The sequence below is a fragment of the Salmo salar genome, chromosome ssa15 (assembly GCF_905237065.1).
Source record: "Salmo salar chromosome ssa15, Ssal_v3.1, whole genome shotgun sequence".
Taxonomy (NCBI): domain Eukaryota; kingdom Metazoa; phylum Chordata; class Actinopteri; order Salmoniformes; family Salmonidae; genus Salmo; species Salmo salar.
The window spans coordinates 18,743,396-18,763,101 of NC_059456.1; the positions used below are offsets into that span (position 1 = coordinate 18,743,396).

The window sequence follows — 19,706 nt, forward strand, 5'->3', positions numbered from 1 at the left end:
GTAAATTAACGACCTGGGGAACAGTTACAGGGGAGAGGATTACTTTGTTTAAATTCCACAACAAATGAACACCCATCAAAATAAAGTTGGATTTCTTCTCTTTCTTGTGATGTAATTAAGTGTCGAGATGTATTTAATCCCCGACAAAACTGTAGAGTTCTTATAGATACAACAGAAAGACGATGTATTCCACTGAGCCCATTTCAGCCAGGTGTGTTTGACAGGTCATTTCAAACATTTCCGCGGTCGTAACATTAACGGGGGGAAAAAATGACAAGGCACACAAGAAAAAGTATGAAAGAGTGCTCTGTCACACTAGTGTCCTCAACAACAGCCAACAGATAGAGGATGTTCGTACTCTGTCACGGTAGTGTCCTCAACAACAGCCTTACAGATAGAGGATGTTCGTACTCTGTCACACTAGTGTCCTCAACAACAGCCAACAGATAGAGGATGTACGTGCTCTGTCACGGTAGTGTCCTCAACAACAGCCTTACAGATAGAGGATGTACGTACTCTGTCACGGTAGTGTCCTCAACAACAGCCTTACAGATAGAGGATGTACGTGCTCTGTCACACTAGTGTCCTCAACAACAGCCAACAGATAGAGGATGTACGTGCTCTGTCACGGTAGTGTCCTCAACAACAGCCTTACAGATAGAGGATGTACGTGCTCTGTCACGGTAGTGTCCTCAACAACAGCCTTACAGATAGAGGATGTACGTACTCTGTCACGGTAGTGTCCTCAACAACAGCCTTACAGATAGAGACCGCCATTGTTCTCTGGTTACAACCTGTTATGAAATGACTCCCTATGAAATGGAGTTGCCAGTGACTCGCTTCAGAATCTACTGAAATGCTTCAGAATCTGAATCTAACCTGACCTGCAGTCAGAATAAATCCATAGCATGGGATGCTCCGTGGCTCTCTCCACCGTTCACCTGCAGTCAGAATGAATCTATAGCATGGGATTGTCAGAATGAATCTATAGCATGGGATTGTCAGAATGAATCTATAGCATGGGATTGTCAGAATGAATCCATAGCATGGGATTGTCAGAATGAATCCATAGCATGGGATTGTCAGAATGAATCCATAGCATGGGATTGTCAGAATGAATCCATAGCATGGGATTGTCAGAATGAATGTATTGCATGGGATTGTCAGAATGAATGTATTGCATGGGATTGTCAGAATGAATGTATTGCATGGGATTGTCAGAATGAATCTATTGCATGGGATTGTCAGAATGAATCCATAGCATGGGATTGCCAGAATGAATCCATAGCATGGGATTGCCAGAATGAATCCATAGCATGGGATTGCCAGAATGAATCCATAGCATGGGATTGCCAGAATGAATCCATAGCATGGGATTGCCAGAATGAATCCATAGCATGGGATTGCCAGAATGAATCCATAGCATGGGATTGCCAGAATGAATCCATAGCATGGGATTGTCAGAATGAATCCATAGCATGGGATTGTCAGAATGAATCCATAGCATGGGATTGTCAGAATGAATCCATAGCATGGAATTGTCAGAATGAATCCATAGCATGGGATTGTCAGAATGAATCCATAGCATGGGATTGTCAGAATGAATCCATAGCATGGGATTGTCAGAATGAATCCATAGCATGGGATTGTCAGAATGAATCCATAGCATGGGATTGTCAGAATGAATCCATAGCATGGGATTGTCAGAATGAATCCATAGCATGGGATTGTCAGAATGAATCCATAGCATGGGATTGTCAGAATGAATCCATAGCATGGGATTGTCAGAATGAATCCATAGCATGGGATTGTCAGAATGAATCCATAGCATGGGATTGTCAGAATGAATCTATAGCATGAGATTGTCAGAATGAATCTATAGCATGGGATTGTCAGAATGAATCAATAGCATGGGATTGTCAGAATGAATCTATAGCATGGGATTGTCAGAATGAATCTATAGCATGGGATTGTCAGAATGAATCTATAGCATGAGATTGTCAGAATGAATCCATAGCAGGGATTGTCAGAATGAATCTATAGCATGGGATTGTCAGAATGAATCTATAGCATGGGATTGTCAGAATGAATCCATAGCATGGGATGCTCCGTGGCTCTCTCCACCGTTCACCTGCAGTCAGATGAGATCACCTGGTGTTTGGGTCGGCAGCCAAAAAAACCTGGTCAGCTGGTTCTATTGTTTGATGTGCTGTTATGCAACTGACTCTGAATGTATGGAGAGGACTCCCCCTCTTTGGATATGGTGCTTCTGAATCTAATCAAATGATTCTGAATCAGTAGAACGAATTGAATGACTCGGTGTCTCTACCTGCAGTCGGGTGTAGGACACCAGCGTGTGTCTGGGTCGGCAGCCAGGAACCTCCTCAGCTGGTACTCCTCCAATCTCTCCAGCAGCGCCCGGTCATCCAGGATGGCCCTTACGTCAGGTGGCGCCAGAGCCTCGGGGCACTGAGGACAAGCCACGCCCACACGGCTCTCTGAGATCTCCATCCTCAGGTACTGTGCCAGGCAGTCATAGCAGGCTCGGTGAGAACAGGAAGAGAGACGGGGGAACTGGCATCGTGGTTGGCTGAGGAGACACAGAGGACACTCCTCCAAGTGGTGATCATCCAATGGCTGGTCCTGGCTGGAGGAGGAGAGGGATAGGACCCCTGTGGAACCGCAGTTGGCTCCGCCCTCGCTGCAGCATTCTGCTGCCGTTGTGGCTCCACCTTCGTCGCCTGTTGTCCCCGATGATGCCGCCCCGATGCCGCCTCCTTCCGTTCCTCCGACCCCCGAGTCTCCGCCCTCTTGGGTTGTGATGTTCTGGTCCTGTGGGATGGGAGACAGGAAGGGCAGCATTAGTAAACATGTATCATACGTTTAACTATCATCAAGTTGAATGTAGCTCATGAGTTGTGACAGTGTGCTCCATTTCTCCAGTGGATGTAGTCATTTTATTTGTAGAATCACCCAGATCTGAAGTTATAGGAGAAAGCAGAGAAAGGGACTGCTGTCAAAGAGAGAGAGGTAGAGAGAAAGGGACTGTTGTCAAAGAGGTAGAGAGAGAGAGAGAGAGAGAAAGGGACTGTTGTTAAAGAGGTAGAGAGGTAGAGAGAAAGGGACTGTTGTCAAAGAGGTAGAGGTAGAGAGAAAGGGACTGTTGTCAAAGAGGTAGAGAGAGAGAGAGAGAGAAAGGGACTGTTGTTAAAGAGGTAGAGGTAGAGAGAAAGGGACTGTTGTCAAAGAGGTAGAGAGAGAGAGAGAGAGAGGGACTGTTGTCAAAAAGGTAGAGGTAGAGAGAAAGGGACTGTTGTCAAAAAGGTAGAGGTAGAGAGAGAGAGAGAAAGGGACTGTTGTCAAAGAGGTAGAGGTAGAGAGAAAGGGACTGTTGTCAAAGAGGTAGAGAGAGAGAGAGAGAGAGAGAGAAAGGGACTGTTGTTAAAGAGGTAGAGAGGTAGAGAGAAAGGGACTGTAGTCAAAGAGGTAGAGAGGTAGAGAGAAAGGGACTGTTGTCAAAGAGGTAGAGAGAGAGAGAGAGAGAGAGAGAGAGAGAGAAAAGGGACTGTTGTTAAAGAGGTAGAGGTAGAGAGAAAGGGACTGTTGTTAAAGAGGTAGAGAGGTAGAGAGAAAGGGACTGTTGTCAAAGAGGTAGAGAGAGAGAGAGAGAGAGAAAGGGACTGTTGTTAAAGAGGTAGAGGTAGAGAGAAAGGGACTGTTGTCAAAGAGGTAGAGAGGTAGAGAGAAAGGGACTGTTGTCAAAGAGGTAGAGAGAGAGAGAGAGAGAAAGGGACTGTTGTCAAAGAGGTAGAGAGGTAGAGAGAAAGGGACTGTTGTCAAAGAGGTAGAGGTAGAGAGAAAGGGACTGTTGTCAAAAAGGCAGAGGTAGAGAGAAAGGGACTGTTGTCAAAAAGGTAGAGAGAGAGAGAGAGAGAGAAAGGGACTGTTGTTAAAGAGGTAGAGAGAGAGAGAGAGAGAGAGGGACTGTTGTCAAAGAGGTAGAGAGGTAGAGAGAAAGGGACTGCTGTCAAAGAGGTAGAGAGGTAGAGAGAAAGGGACTGTTGTTAAAGAGGTAGAGAGGTAGAGAGAAAGGGACTGTTGTTAAAGAGAGAGAGGTAGAGATGGAGAGTGTGTGTCTGTGTGTATATGAGGGGTAGAGAGTGTGTGTATATGGGGGGTAGAGTGTGTGTCTGTGTGTATATGAGGGGTAGAGAGTGTGTCTGTGTGTATATGAGGGGTAGAGTGTGTGTGTGTGTGTGTGTGTGTGTGTGTGTGTGTGTGTGTGTGTGTGTGTGTGTGTGTGTGTGTGTGTGTGTGTGTGTGTGTGTGTGTATATATGAGGGGTAGAGAGTGTGTGTATATGAGGGGTAGAGTGTCTGTGTATATATGAGGGGTAGAGTAGAGCGTTGACGTAAGCTACTCTGTTTCTTGGTAACAGAATGCAGGAGGAGACACTTTAAATAACAGTCAACAAACCCTCTGCAGGGTCCCAGCGGGTGAGGAAGGGACTGGTCTAGATACTGTACATACCAGGCTGCTAAAAACAACAATTCATTAGTAAATCAAGAGTCAAATTCTCACACGGTACTATCATCATACAGGCTGTCTGAAATGGGCCCCTGCTCCTTATAGGGCACTCTGGTCAAAAGTAGGGTACTACATAGGGAACAAGGTGGCCGCCTATTAACTATGGGCTCCGGTCAAATAGGGAACAAGGTGGCCCCCTATTAACTATGGGCTCCGGTCAAATAGGGAACAAGGTGGCCCCCTATTAACTATGGGCTCCGGTCAAATAGGGAACAAGGTGGCCCCCTATTAACTATGGGCTCTGGTCAAATAGGGAACAAGGTGGCCCCCTATTAACTATGGGCTCCGGTCAAATAGGGAACAAGGTGGCCCCCTATTAACTATGGGCTCCGGTCAAATAGGGAACAAGGTGGCCCCCTATTAACTATGGGCTCCGGTCAAATAGGGAACAAGGTGGCCCCCTATTAACTATGGGCTCCGGTCAAATAGGGAACAAGGTGGACCCCTATTAACTATGGGCTCCGGTCAAATAGGGAACAAGGTGGACCCCTATTAACTATGGGCTCCGGTCAAATAGGGAACAAGGTGGACCCCTATTAACTATGGGCTCCGGTCAAATAGGGAACAAGGTGGCCCCCTATTAACTATGGGCTCCGGTCAAATAGGGAACAAGGTGGACCCCTATTAACTATGGGCTCCGGTCAAATAGGGAACAAGGTGGCCCCCTATTAACTATGGGCTCCGGTCAAATAGGGAACAAGGTGGCCCCCTATTAACTATGGGCTCCGGTCAAATAGGGAACAAGGTGGCCCCCTATTAACTATGGGCTCCGGTCAAATAGGGAACAAGGTGGCCCCCTATTAACTATGGGCTCCGGTCAAAAGTAGTGCACTACATAGGGAAGAAGGTGTCATCTGGGACCCACCCTCAGTGTATCCATGGGTTACCACTCCGACACCATGACCCTAATTTTAGCTGTGCAGATATCAATGATGCCTTGACATCTACAAGAGGCCTAAAATTTTATCTTACCTTTATTTAACTAGGCAAGTCAGTTAAGAACAAATTCTTATTTTCAATGACAGCCTAGGAACAGTGGGTTAACTGCCTTGTTCAGAGGCAGAACGACAGATTTGTACCTTGTCAGCTCAGGGATTCGATCTTGCAACCTTTCAGTTACTAGTCCAATGCTCTAACCACTAGGCTACCCTGCCGCCCAGGGTAGAGGTGGAAGGTGGTAACCTATTCCCTAGTGTACTACTACAGTAGAATTACACCTTAATTCTAATGTTGACCAGAGACACTACATGGGGGACTGTCTTCCTCACCTGCTCTGCATGTTCGCTGGGCGTGAGTGTGATGGAAACCTCCTCCTTGTTGAGGGCCCCAGCAGGCCTCTCAAGCCTGGGGTCTGATTTAGGCTTCCGGCTGAAGAAGGAGAGGAAGCTAAGGGGCTGAGTCTGCTGTTTGGGCCTCTTCATGGTCCGGGCCTGGAGCTGGGGATGGAGCGCGCAGGCAGCCAGGCAGGATACCCAGCATCAGCAGTAGAGACACAAAACAGTGTGTGGGTCGTGTGTGTGGGTCGTCTGTGTAGAGCCCCTTCACGGCTCAGAGTCTAGGAGCCGTAGAGCCGCAGCTGTGAACGACGTTGACGATGGAGGAAGAGAGAGAGAGAGAGACAAAGAGAGAGAGAGAGAAACATCCGGATAATGTGAGGAGGTAATCCTTGATCTCTTCCTCTTCCTGTGCTGCTCCCTCCTTCTCAGTCAGTCTGGGACAGACTGACCTTCATCGCTCTCTCAGGGAGGGAGTGGCACCTCTCTCCGTGCGGAAAGAAAATAGATTACAATATTACAAACTAACACTCACTCACAGGCACCCTTTTTCCCCTATATAGTGCACTACTTTTGACCAGGGCTCTAATCAAAAGTAAGTGGACTATTTAGGGAATAGGGTGCCATTTTGGGACGCAGACACAGAGGAAAGAATGCAAGGCCATGTTCACGCTTCACAGGACACAGGATGTATTTAATACCACTGTGTTGGAACAACCATCTGTGGGGAAAAGGCAGCGCACTCACAGCAAAGGCTGAGAAATGATTGACGGCTGGTGACAGTTCGTTAGGGCTGAGAGGTGGAATGTTGGGGGAAGGGCTACCTAAGGCAAATTATACCCTATTCCCTTTAATGTGCACTTCTTTTCACCAGGACCCATAGGGTAGTGCACGTTGTTGGGAAATAGGGTGCCATTTGGGATGCGCCCTAAGACAAAACACAAAGACAATACATGTTGACGGTGATGTAATGACCACTCTAAGGTGTTGTCTTACGATGACACGGCAGAAAAGACAGATGGATGGATGAGCAGAGGATAACTGACAGAGAGAGGATGAGAGAGAGCGAGAAGGAGGAAGAGATATTTTGGAAGGGAGAAAACCACTAGTGGCTTTCAACGCTTTCAGTGTGTTCATCCCCTTCCAACAGAAATACACAAAGGCTGGAGATACGCCAACAAAAAAACACGGATGAAAATGATGGTTTAACATTAGGGTTGACCTCAATTAGTCGAATTGTCGATAGGCTGTTGGTCGACCAAGATTGTTTTTAGTCGAGCAATAGCACATAGAGAGCATTCGGAAAGTATTCAGACCCCTTGACTTTTTCCATATTTTCTTACGTTACAGCCATATTCTAAAATGGATGAAATAAACCAATTTCCTCAATCTACACAAAATACCCCATAATGACAAAGCGAAAACAGGTTGTTCATAATTTTTCCCAAATTAAAAAAATAAAACAATAACTGAGATACTTTATTTAGATAAGAATTCAGACCCTTTCCTATGAGAATCGAAATTGAGGTGGTTGAGAGAATGCCAAGAGTGTGCAAAGGCAAAGGGTTGGTACTTTGAAGAATCTGAAATATATTTTAATTTGTTTAACACTTTTTTGGTTACTAATGCACCCATTTGGAATCTGATAGTACACTATATACAGCTGAAGTTTGAAGTTTACATACACCTTAGACGAACACATTTAAACTCTGTTTTTCACAATTCCTGACATTTAATCCTAGTAAAAATTCCCTGTCTTAGGTCAGTTAGGATCACCACTTTATTTTAAGAATGTGAAATGTCAGAATAATAGTAGAGAGAATTATCTATCTCAGGTGTTATTTCTTTCATCACATTCCCAATGGGTCAGAAGTTTACATACACTCAATTAGTATTTGGTAGCATTGCCTTTAAATTGTTTAACTTGGCTCAAACTTTTCGGGTAGCCTTCCACAAGCTCCCACAATAAGTTGGGTGAATTTTTGCCCATTCCTCCTGACAGAGCTGGTGTAACTGAGTCAGGTTTCTAGGCCTCCTTGCTCGCACACGCTTTTTCAGTTCTGCCCACACATTTTCTATAGGATTGTGGTCAGGGCTTTGTGATGGCCACTCCAATACCTTGACTTTGTTGTCCTTAATCCATTTTGTCACAACTTTGGAAGTATGCTTGGGGTCATTGTCCATTTTGAAGACCCATTTGTGACCAAGCTTTAATTTCCATGACTGATGTCTTGAGATGTTGCTTCAATATATCCACATCCACATATTTTGTTTCATCAGACCAGAGGACATTTCTCCAAAAGTACGATCTTTGTCCCCATGTGCAGTTGCAAACTGTAGTCTGGCATTTTTTATGCCGGTTTTGGAGCAGTGGCTTCTTCCTTGCTGAGCGGCCTTTCAGGTAATGTCGATATAGGACTCTTTTTACTTTGGATATAGATACTTTTGTACCCGTTTCCTCCAGCATCTTCACAAGGTCCTTTGCTGTTGTTCTGGGATTGATTTGCACTTTTCACACCAAAGTACGTTCATCTCTTGGAGACAGAACACATCTCCTTCCTGAGCGGTATGATGGCTGCGTGGTCCCATGGTGTTTATACTTGCGTACTATTATTTGTACAGATGAACATGGTACCTTCAGGCATTTGGAAATTGCTCCCAAGGATGAACCAGACTTATGGAGGTCTACAATTTTTTTTCTGGGGTCTTGGCTGATTTCTTTTGATTTTCCCATGATGTCAAGCAAAGAGGCACTGATTTTGAAGGTAGGCCTTGAAATACATCCACAGGTACACCTCTGATTGACTCAATTGACATCATTTGAGTCAATCAGAAGCTTCTAAAGCCATGACATAATTTTCTGGAATTTTCCAAGCTGTTTAAAGGCACAGTCAACTTAGTGCATGTAAACTTCTGACCCACTGGAATTGTGATACAGTGAATTAGAAGTGAAATAATCTGTCCGTAAACAATTGTTGGAACAATTACTTATGTCATGTACAAAGTAGATGTCCTAACCGACTTGCCAAAACTATAGTTCGTTAACAAGAAATTTGTGGAGTGGTTGAAAAACGAGTTTTAATGACTCCAACCTAAGTGTATGTAAACTTCCCACTTCAACTGTATACACACAAACATATGTGGACACCCCTTCAAATTAGTGGATTTGGCTATTTCAGCCACACCCGTTGCAGACAGGTGTATAACATCAAGCACACAGCCATGCAATCTCCATAGACAAACATTGGCAGTAGAATAGCCTGTACTGAAGAGCTCAGTGACTTTCAACGTGGCACTGTCATAGGATGCCACCTTTCCAACAAGTCAGTTCAATTTATGCCCTGGTAGAGCTGCTCCGGGCCACTGTAAGTGCTGTTATTGTGAAATGGAAACGTCTAGGAGCAACAATGGCTCGTCTGTCCTCGGTTGCAACACTCACTACCGAGGTCCAAACTGACTCTGGAAGCAACGTCAGCACAAGAACTGTTCGTCGGGAGCTTCATGAAATGGGTTTCCATGGCCGAGCAGCCGCACACAAGCCTAAGATCACCATGCGCAATGCCAAGCGTCGGCTGGAGTGGTGTAAAGCTCGGCACCATTGGATTCTGGAACAGTGGAAATACATTCTCTGGAGTGATGAATCACACTTCACCATCTGGCAGTCTGACAGACGAATCTGGGTTTGGCGGATGCCAGGAGAACACTACCTGCCCAAATGCATAGTTCCAACAGTAAAGTTTGGTGGAAGAGGAATAATGGTCTGGGTCTGTTTTTCATGGTTCAGGCCCCTTAGTTCCAGTGAAGGGAAATCTTAACACTACAGCATACAATGACATTCTAGACGATTCTGTACTTCCAACTTTGTGGCAACAGTTTGAGGAAGGGCCTTTCCTTTTTCAGCATGACAATTCCCCCGTGCACAAAGCCCCCGTACCTCTCTGATTCAGAGGTGTTGGGTTAAATGCAGAAGCCACATTTCAGTTGAATACATTCAGTTGTACAACTGACTAGGTATCCCCCCTTTCCTATGCAACAAGAACGATTTCCCTAATAATCCTGTTTAGATGACCCATCAGGTAGCCCGATTTCAAATATGACATTTGATAAAAATGCAGAAAAATCTCCAATCAAAATAAAACGCTCTACCACATTGACCATATTATTTTGGTGAAGCTTATTTGATTATTCGGAGTTCGGACATATAAAACGTTTGTGACAACAATTTCTAAGACGTATACTTTTTGTTTTTTCCAAACTCACTTCCACTCGCACATAAAGTCGAACATAGGTTCAGGTTTGCTCCTAGCAGAACTCTAAGCAAGCATACTCCTTTAATAAAATACATTGGACTTGAAAAAACAAGAAAACAGTGGGAAATCTCTTAATGTTTATGATGCCGTGAGCAGACTAAGGTGTTTATGTGACTGTTTTCATACTCGTCCTGTAAAATCAGTTTAATATGTGTGGTGGATGAATCAGAATTAATTGGGTAACATAGATAATTAAGATGTTTTATCTGCATAATATGCTTATGTGATATACTTGTTATTAGAATGTATCCCTTTGGACTCAGGTGTTGGCAGTTGCACTTCTTCCCTCAGCTGGGGCTCAGTCACCTGGGGCCCAGAGAGGGGAGAGGTCAGACTTGTCTTTTACATGTCCCTGGTGCTATGCAGAATATCAGGAAGGGAAGAGGGCAGGATGGAACATTGTCTTCATATGTGAATGTGTCTTTACCCATTCTAAACCATGTGAAGGGATGGCGTGATTAATGGGGAACCAATTACTGGTTTCCACAATGTTTGTGTGCCAGTCACTCCCTCCTTTGGGATGTGTGTGGTAGTGTCTAGAGTTGACAATTGATTTATGCCATTGGTCGAGTTGGTGTTTTTGTGCTAGGAGTAACAGGAACAAGATAGCAATCTCGTCTTAGGGGCCAAACTGAACGATAATTTATAGCGAATGCTATCTGGCTACGGGATACTCCTTTCTCATTTATAATGTCTCACTTTGTGAACTGTTCCTTATATCTGTGGTTTGTTATGTCGACTAGGGGGGTGGATCTTTGCTATAAAATATCTCAGTAGCCTTTGTGTTGGGGCTCTGTCAACGAATCATCTGAGGTCGATTCGTCGACAAGCCACCGCTATTGCAAAGCTCTCACGAATAAAAGGATTCCGTTTACTTATAACTCTGACTTGTGTGATAAGTTTGTCTCTCCTCATTTGATAATACAGAAATTAACCACCACAATATGTCATTGTTATTGTTAGTGTTCATGTAAACATTATTTCAACCATAGACTCTCTCCGTATTGTTTTCTCCCTCTCATCACCGCACTGCTCCCTATGTCAGGGTGTCAAACATATGGCCCGTGGGTGGTTTGTGTTTTAAAATGTTTAATTCAATAAATACATACATGTATTATTATTATTTTATTTTACTTTATACTTTAAAATGACTAAAACCAAATCGAAACTGTGTAGAAATTATAATTCATACAGTTTCGATTAATAATCGCTGAAATGAAAGCTAGACAGTCAGGGAGCATCAGAAAAATTCCAAAACCATGGATAGAGGACAATTTATAATATACACATTTTGATGGCGAGGAAATATAACACATTTTCAGTGCGGCCCTCTGGACCTCGTTGAAGTCCGAATGCGGCCCCTGGGGAAACATGTGTTTGACGCCCCTGCCCTATATAGTGCACTACTTTTGACCAGCGCCCATACGGAATAGGGTGCCATTTGAACAGGGAATAGGGTGCCATTTGACCAGGGAGACAATATTAACTCAACTCTTCCTGGTTGCTGTGCTTCCGTTCCAGTTTCCCCATCAACATCTTTAGTTAGTTATCCCTCAAAGAGAAGTGTTTCACAGCAATGTTCTGATTCCTCCTGACAAAACACACACATACTTAGGTATCCCTCAGAGAGACGGGTTATAATGTCATTTTCTGATTCCTGACGAGGAGCACTGGGAATACACTACACTGGGGACTGCTTATTTATAGAGCAAACACACACACACACACACACACACACACACACACACACACACACACACACACACACACACACACACACACACACACACACACACACACACACACACACACACCACACACACACACACACACACCTCAGTGGGTTAAATAGAAATTAGCTATTTAAAAACCATGCTGTTGCTGAAAACAACCCAATTACAGTCTGGAAACCAACCAGAGAAAATAAGCCATAACAAGCCATAATAAGCATTAGTAATGGGGCCATCTTAATAAGCCATAATAAGCCATAATAAGCATTAGTAATGGGGCCATCTTAATAAGCCATAATAAGCCATAATAAGCATTAGTAATGGGGCCATCTTAATCAGCCAAAGGGAGTGCCATTAACTCTCTCTGTCATAATGCTTTAAAACTCACATTGCTGTCTTTCGATGACACCTTACTTCCGTGTGCTCTTCCTACCCTAGTAAAAACGGAGGTGTGACGTTTTGTTTACACCTCTGTAGTTGTGAGAGTGATACTGGGGCATGACATTTGACCTCCAGCAGAATAGGCATGAGACCGTGAGACTTTACGAAGTCTGCAGTGATATCACGCCAGAGAAACCCTTCTTTACACTGCAGTTACGTAATAAAGCAAACACGTTACACACTGCAGATCGAAATATGATACAGTAGACATTATTGTCAGATAACAGATAGGCTTTGTCTGAAACAGCACCCTATTTCACATTTTGTGCACTACTTTTGACCAGGGCCTATGAGACTCTGGTCAAAAGTAGTGCACTATATAGGGAATAGGGTGCTATTTGGGACACAGGTATTGTTACTTTTAGACATACAGTACATGGTTTACCATTACAACCTCACTAACCGATTCATATCATAGAAAATGTGCTAGGCTATGGGACTAGCTTTAACGATGACCCACGTAATGTTAGGAGGCTATGGGACTAGCTTTAACGATGACCCACGTAATGTTAGGAGGCTATGGGACTAGCTTTAACGATGACCCACGTAATGTTAGGAGGCTACGGGACTAGCTTTAACGATGACCCACGTAATGTTAGGAGGCTACGGGACTAGCTTTAACGATGACCCACGTAATGTTAGGAGGCTATGGGACTAGCTTTAACGATGACCCACGTAATGTTAGGAGGCTATGGGACTAGCTTTAACGATGACCCACGTAATGTTAGGAGGCTATGGGACTAGCTTTAACGATGACCCACGTAATGTGAGGAGGCTATGGGACTAGCTTCAACGATGACCCACGTAATGTTAGGAGGCTACGGGACTAGCTTCAACGATGACCCACGTAATGTTAGGAGGCTACGGGACTAGCTTCAACGATGACCCACGTAATGTTAGGAGGCTACGGGACTAGCTTTAACGATGACCCACGTAATGTTAGGAGGCTATGGGACTAGCTTTAACGATGACCCACGTAATGTGAGGAGGCTATGGGACTAGCTTTAACGATGACCCACGTAATGTTAGGAGGCTATGGGACTAGCTTCAACGATGACCCACGTAATGTTAGGAGGCTATGGGACTAGCTTTAACGATGACCCACGTAATGTTAGGAGGCTACGGGACAAGCTTTAACGATGACCCACGTAATGTCAGGAGGCTATGGGACTAGCTTTAACGATGACCCACGTAATGTTAATGACAGAATGACAGATGGGTTATTACATAACAAGCAACTGTCCAAATTATGTTCGCCCCCTTTTTTTTTTTTAAAGTGGCACGACAAAGGGCTCATTAAAAGGTATAGCCTGTTAAAATGATAAATTAAATTAAATAAAATGATGGCCAACTTTGCCTTCTTATCAAGGCTTTAGGGCAGAATAGAGAGATATAGGCTGTGTAAGAGATGTGATCTCTCTAGTGTTGTGTTTTATAAAGAGTGTCCAGCCAGCGGTCCCAGTTGATTGAAGTTCATTCTGACTATAGACATAAGGAAGCACATTAGATGTGCGCAGGCCAACAGTATGTTGATGGTTGTAATTCGTGATTCATCTGTTGGCATGGAAATAACTATGAATTAGCAAGGAGCTAATGTGACCATCATAATTAGAGCATGCTAGCCAACTCGGTCTTACAGCAATAACACACAAAAGAACATCCCCTTTTGCCTCAACATGTCGTGCCATGGACTCTAAATCAAATCAAATTGTATTTGTTTAGCAGTTGTTATTGCGGGTGTAGCGAAATGCTTGTGTTTCTAGCTCCAACAATGCAGTAATATCTAACAGTGAGGGAAAAAAAGTATTTGATCCCCTGCTGATTTTGTACGTTTGCCCACTGACAAAGAAATGATATGATATAAAATACTTATTTCCCTCATTAAAATGCAAATCATTTTATAAACCATTTTTGGATGTTCTGTGTTTTGTCTCTTTGTTATTCTGTCTCTCACTGTTCAAATAAACCTACCATTAAAATTATAGACTGATCATTTCTTTGTCAGTGGGCAAACGTACAAAATCAGCAGGGGATCAAATACTTTTTCCCCTCACTGTAACAGTTCACAACAATACACACAAGGTGTTGAAAGCGTTCCACAGGAATGCTGGCCCATGTTGACTCCAATACTTTCATCAGTTGTGTCAAGTTGGCTGGATGTCCTTTAGGATGGTGGACCATTCTTGAAACAAATAGGAAACTTGACTGTGAAAAACCCAGCAGCGTTGCAGTTCTTGACCCAAACCGCCTGGCACCTACTACCATACCCTGCTGAAAGGAACTTAAATATTTTGTCTTCCCCATTCACCCTCTGAATGACACATACACAATCCATGTCTCAATAATTAAAAATCCTTCTTTAACCTGTCTTCTCCCCTAAATGATTAACGCCCGGTAGCACTCATGTCTGTAGCCATAAAACGCTTTGAAAGGCTGGTCATGGTTCACATCAACAGCATCCTCCCGGATACTCTAGACCCACTCCTATTCGCATACAGCCCTCAACAGATCCACAGATGACACAATCTCAATCGTACTCCCCTTTCCCACCTGGACAAAAAGAACACCTATGTGAGAATGATGTTCATTGATTACAGCTCTGCGTTCAACCCCATAGTACCCACGAAGCTCATCACTAATCCGTCCAGCGTCACTACTCTGGACGGCTCTGACTTAGAATATGTGGACAACTACAAATACCTAGGTGTCTGGTTAGACTGTAAACTTTCCTTCCAGACTCACATTAAGCATCTCCAATCCAAAGTTAAATCTAGAATCGGCTTCCTATATCGCAACAAAGCATCCTTCACTCATGCTGCCAAACATACCCTTGTAAACTGACCATCCTACCAATCCTCGACTTTGGCGATGTCATCTATAAAATAGCCTCCAACACTCCACTCAACAAATTGGATGCAGTCTATCACAGTGCCATCCGTTTTGTCACCAAAGCCCCATACACTACCCACCACTGCGACCTGTACGCTCTTGTTGGTGGCCCTCGCTTCATACTCGTCGCCAAACCCACTGGCTCCAGGTTATCGACAAGTCTCTGCTAGGTAAAGCCCCGCCTTATCTCAGCTTACTGGTCACCATAGCAGCACCCACCTGTAGCACGCGCTCCAGCAGGTATATCTCACTGGCACCCCCAAAGCCAATTCCTCCTTTGGTTGCCTTTCCTTCCAGTTCTCTGGAATGGAATGACTGGAACGAACTGCAAAAATCACTGAAGCTGCAAATGGATCCTGGAATTCCTCTCGGGCCGCCCCCAGGTGGTAAGGGTAGGCAACAACACGTCTGCCACGCTGATCCTCAACACTGGGGCCCCTCAGGGGTGTGTACTTAGTCCCCTCCTGTACTCCCTGTTCACCCTTGACTGCGTGGCCAAACACGACTCCAACACCATCATTGAATTTGCTGATGACACAACAGTGGTAGTAGGCCTGATCACTGACAACGATGAGACAGCCTATAGGGAGGAGGTCAGAGACTTGGCTGTGTGGTGCCAGGACAACAACCTTTCCCTCAACGTGAGCAAGACAAAGGAGCTGATCATGGATTACAGGAAAAGGCGGGCCGAACAGGCCCCCATTAACATCAACGGGGCTGTAGTGGAGCGGGTCGAGAGTTTCAAGTTCCTTGGTGTCCACATCACCAACAAACTATCATGGTCCAAACACACCAAGACAGTCGTGAAGAGGGCACGACTACACCTTTTCCCCTTCAGCAGACTGGAAAAGATTTGGCATGGGTCCCCAGATCCTCAAAAAGTTCTACAGCTGCACCATTGAGAGCATCCTGACCGGTTGTATCACCGCCTGGTATGGCAACTGCTCGGCATCTGACTGTAAGGTACTACAGAGGGTAGTGCGTACGGCCCAGTACATCACCGGGGCCAAGCTTCCTACCAACCAGGACCTCTATACCAGGCGGTGTCAGAGGAAAGCCCATAAAATTGTCAAAGACTCCAGCCACCCTAGCCATAGACTGTTCTCTCTGCTACCCCACAGCAAGCGGTACCAGAGCTCCAAGTTTAGGACCAAGAGGCTTCTAAACAGCTTCTACCCCCAAGCCATAAGACTGCTGAACAATTAATCAAATGGCCACTGGACTATTACATTGACCCCCCCCCATTTGTTTTGTAGCTACTCGCCGTTTATCTATGCATAGTCACTTCACGCCTACCTACATGTACAAATTACCTCTAACCGGTACCCCCTGCACATATAGCCTCATTATTGTGTTACTTTTTATAATTTTTTACTTTAGTTTATTTGGTTAATATTTCTTCACTTTTCTTCTTGAACTGCACTGTTGTTTAAAGGCTTGTAAGTAAGAATTTCACAATAATAAGGTCTACACTTGTTGTATTCCGCACACGTGTCAAATAAAATTATATTTTTATTTGTTGAAGCGAATTTAACAAGTGACATCAATAAGGGATCATAGCTTTCACCTGGATTCACCTGGTCAGTCTATGACATGGAAAGAGCAGTTGTTCTTAATGTTTTGTCCACTTATGAGTGTATATATACTGCTCAAAAAAATAAAGGGAACACTTAAACAACACATCCTAGATCTAAATGAAAGAAATAATCTTATTAAATACTTGTTTCTTTACATAGTTGAATGTGCTGACAACAAAATCACACAAAAATAATCAATGGAAATCCAATATATCAACCCATGGAGGTCTGGATTTGGAGTCACACTCAAAATTAAAGTGGAAAACCACACTACAGGCTGATCCAACTTTGATGTAATGTCCTTAAAAAAGGTCAAAATGAGGCTCAGTAGTGTGTGTGGCCTCCACGTGCTTGTATGACCTCCCTACAATGCCTGGGCATGCTCCTGATGAGGTGACGGATGGTCTCCTGAGGGATCTCCTCCCAGACCTGGACTAAAGCATCCGCCAACTCCTGGACAGTCTGTGGTGCAACGTGGCGTTGGTGGATGGAGCGAGACATGATGTCCCAGATGTGCTCAATTGGATTCAGGTCTGGGGAACGGGTGGGTCAGTCCATAGCATCAATGGCTTCCTCTTGCAGGAACTGCTGACACACTCCAGCCACATGAGGTCTAGCATTGTCTTGCATTAAGAGGAACCCAGGGCCAACCGCACCAGCATATGGTCTCACAAGGGGTCTGAGGATCTCATCTCGGTACCTAATGGCAGTCAGGCTACCTCTGGCGAGCACATGCGGCCCCCCAAAGAAATGCCACCCCACACCATGACTGACCCACCGCCAAACCGGTCATGCTGGAGGATGTTGCAGGCAGCAGAACGTTCTCCACGGCGTCTCCAGACTCTGTCACGTCTGTCACGTGCTCAGTGTGAACCTGCTTTCATCTGTGAAGAGCACAGGGCGCCAGTGGCGAATTTGCCAATCTTGGTGTTCTCTGGCAAATGCCAAACGTCCTGCACGGTGTTGGGCTGTAAGCACAACCCCCACCTGTGGACGTCGGGCCCTCATACCACCCTCATGGAGTCTGTTTCTGACCGTTTGAGCAGACACATGCACATTTGTGGCCTGCTGGAGGTCATTTTGCAGGGCTCTGGCAGTACTCCTCCTGCTCCTCCTTGCACAAAGGCGGAGGTAGCGGTTCTGCTGCTGGGTTGTTGCCCTCCTACGGCCTCCTCCACGTCTCCTGATGTACTGGCCTGTCTCCTGGTAGTGCCTCCATGCTCTGGACACTATGCTGACAGACACAGCAAACCTTCTTGCCACAGCTCGCATTGATGTGCCATCCTGGATGAGCTGCACTACCTGAGCCACTTGTGTGGGTTGTAGACTCCGTCTCATGCTACCAATAGAGTGAAAGCACCGCCAGCATTCAAAAGTGACCAAAACATCAGCCAGGAAGCATAGGAACTGAGAAGTGGTCTGTGGTCCCCACCTGCAGAACCACTCCTTTATTGGGGGTGTCTTGCTAATTGCCTATAATTTCCACCTGTTGTCTATACCATTTGCACAACAGCATGTGAAATGTATTGTCAATCAGTGTTGCTTCCTAAGTGGACAGTTTGATTTCACAAAAGTGTGATTGACTTGGAGTTACATTGTGTTGTTTAAGTGTTCCCTTTATTTTTTTGAGCAGTATATATATATATCTTGATCTCTCCCCTTATCTGCAAGCACGACCAATGGCATAAAACCTCATTGATATGTAAATTCAACCAACCGGAATACATAAACATCTCAATACATAACCAACCCTGTTATATGCAGTAGGTTATGGACAGAGAGTTGGGTAAACATATGTTTGCCCCTTTTTAAAATGACACGACAAAACTGTTGATGTTGGTCCGTTTTAGAGACAATAATCAATTGCCTATAAAACATATTATATTATTTAAGATTATATCCTGAACATTTTTGCGGGGGGAAATTTTGCGGGGAGAAAAGTCAAAACTTATTAAAGAAACCCTTTGAGACGCATCGAAAGCGATATCATATTGAACCATTCAACGCCTCGTTTTATAGGCTAAACACCGTATCATCACACCGCCGGTCTATTATTAATTAGTGATTCTGACCAAGGCAGCAGTGCAGGGAGTGGCGAGTTTATTACATATTCCACCTCATTAAAAAAAAAAAGTTTTTAAAAATGTTACATTCATCCGGTTATAAGCATGCATACTTCATAACGGTTTCTGGTTCGTTCTACTCAAAACGAGTGACATTAACATTACGCACATCGCCAATATATTTCTAATGAGTAAAAACGGCACCTTTACCTCTCTCTCTCCAGCGTGTTGTCTTCGAGAATCAACAACTAACTCGTCCCCTCGTACAGGACAGTAACGCGAACCTTCCCGCTGTTCTAAATCATATCTGGACATCAAAGCTTAGCTACAAAATATGTTCAAGAGTGAATTTCACAGGATCCCACGATCGGGAGAAATTGTAGCGTATGACGCTGCGGAGGAGATCCCCTCTACCCTTTGTAGAGCGAGATTCCCCGTTATTTCACTCGCAGGCGCCTGTTAATTCATTTTGGGTAGGGTGGGTGCAACCGTCCGCCTGCCTGCGGGTGGCACGCTCCAGTGACATAGACCGATGGGATCACTCTCCGATTCATAAATATCTCAGCCTCGTCAAACGTTACAACACAGCCTCGTTCCTTAATTTACAAATGGGTTAAACATTAAGTGTCACGCAATTGCCCAAAAATGAAGCGTAGAAGTCTGCAATCAATAGGCTTAACCTCAAATTTCTCCATAAAATAGGTTAAAATGTGCGATCTTGATAAATTCCGAAACAGACATTGAATAAGAATGTATAAGAATAGAATAACGTCTTCTTCTCCTGTCACAGCACATGAAATACACAAAAAATATACATTTCACATGGCTAAAATGA

General features: G+C 44.5%; 1 protein-coding gene across 3 annotated transcripts in view; it reads right to left on the reverse strand.

Moving 5' to 3' along the window:
- LOC106571013 (E3 ubiquitin-protein ligase RNF19A) overlaps positions 1-19,369 on the reverse strand; it is a 64,337-nt gene extending 44,968 nt beyond the window's left edge. For 2 of the 3 annotated variants that reach the window (XM_045695519.1, XM_045695518.1), the window contains exons 1-3: positions 19,082-19,369; positions 5,856-6,163; positions 2,330-2,832 (exon numbers count right to left, since the gene is read on the reverse strand). In XM_045695519.1, coding sequence (XP_045551475.1) covers positions 2,330-2,832; positions 5,856-6,008 — 656 coding nt within the window. In that variant the 5' untranslated portion in view covers positions 6,009-6,163; positions 19,082-19,369. The remainder of the gene's footprint in view (positions 1-2,329; positions 2,833-5,855; positions 6,164-19,081) is intronic. The other variant, XM_014143633.2, reaches the window with a different exon arrangement.
- Positions 19,370-19,706: the final 337 nt, after the last annotated feature.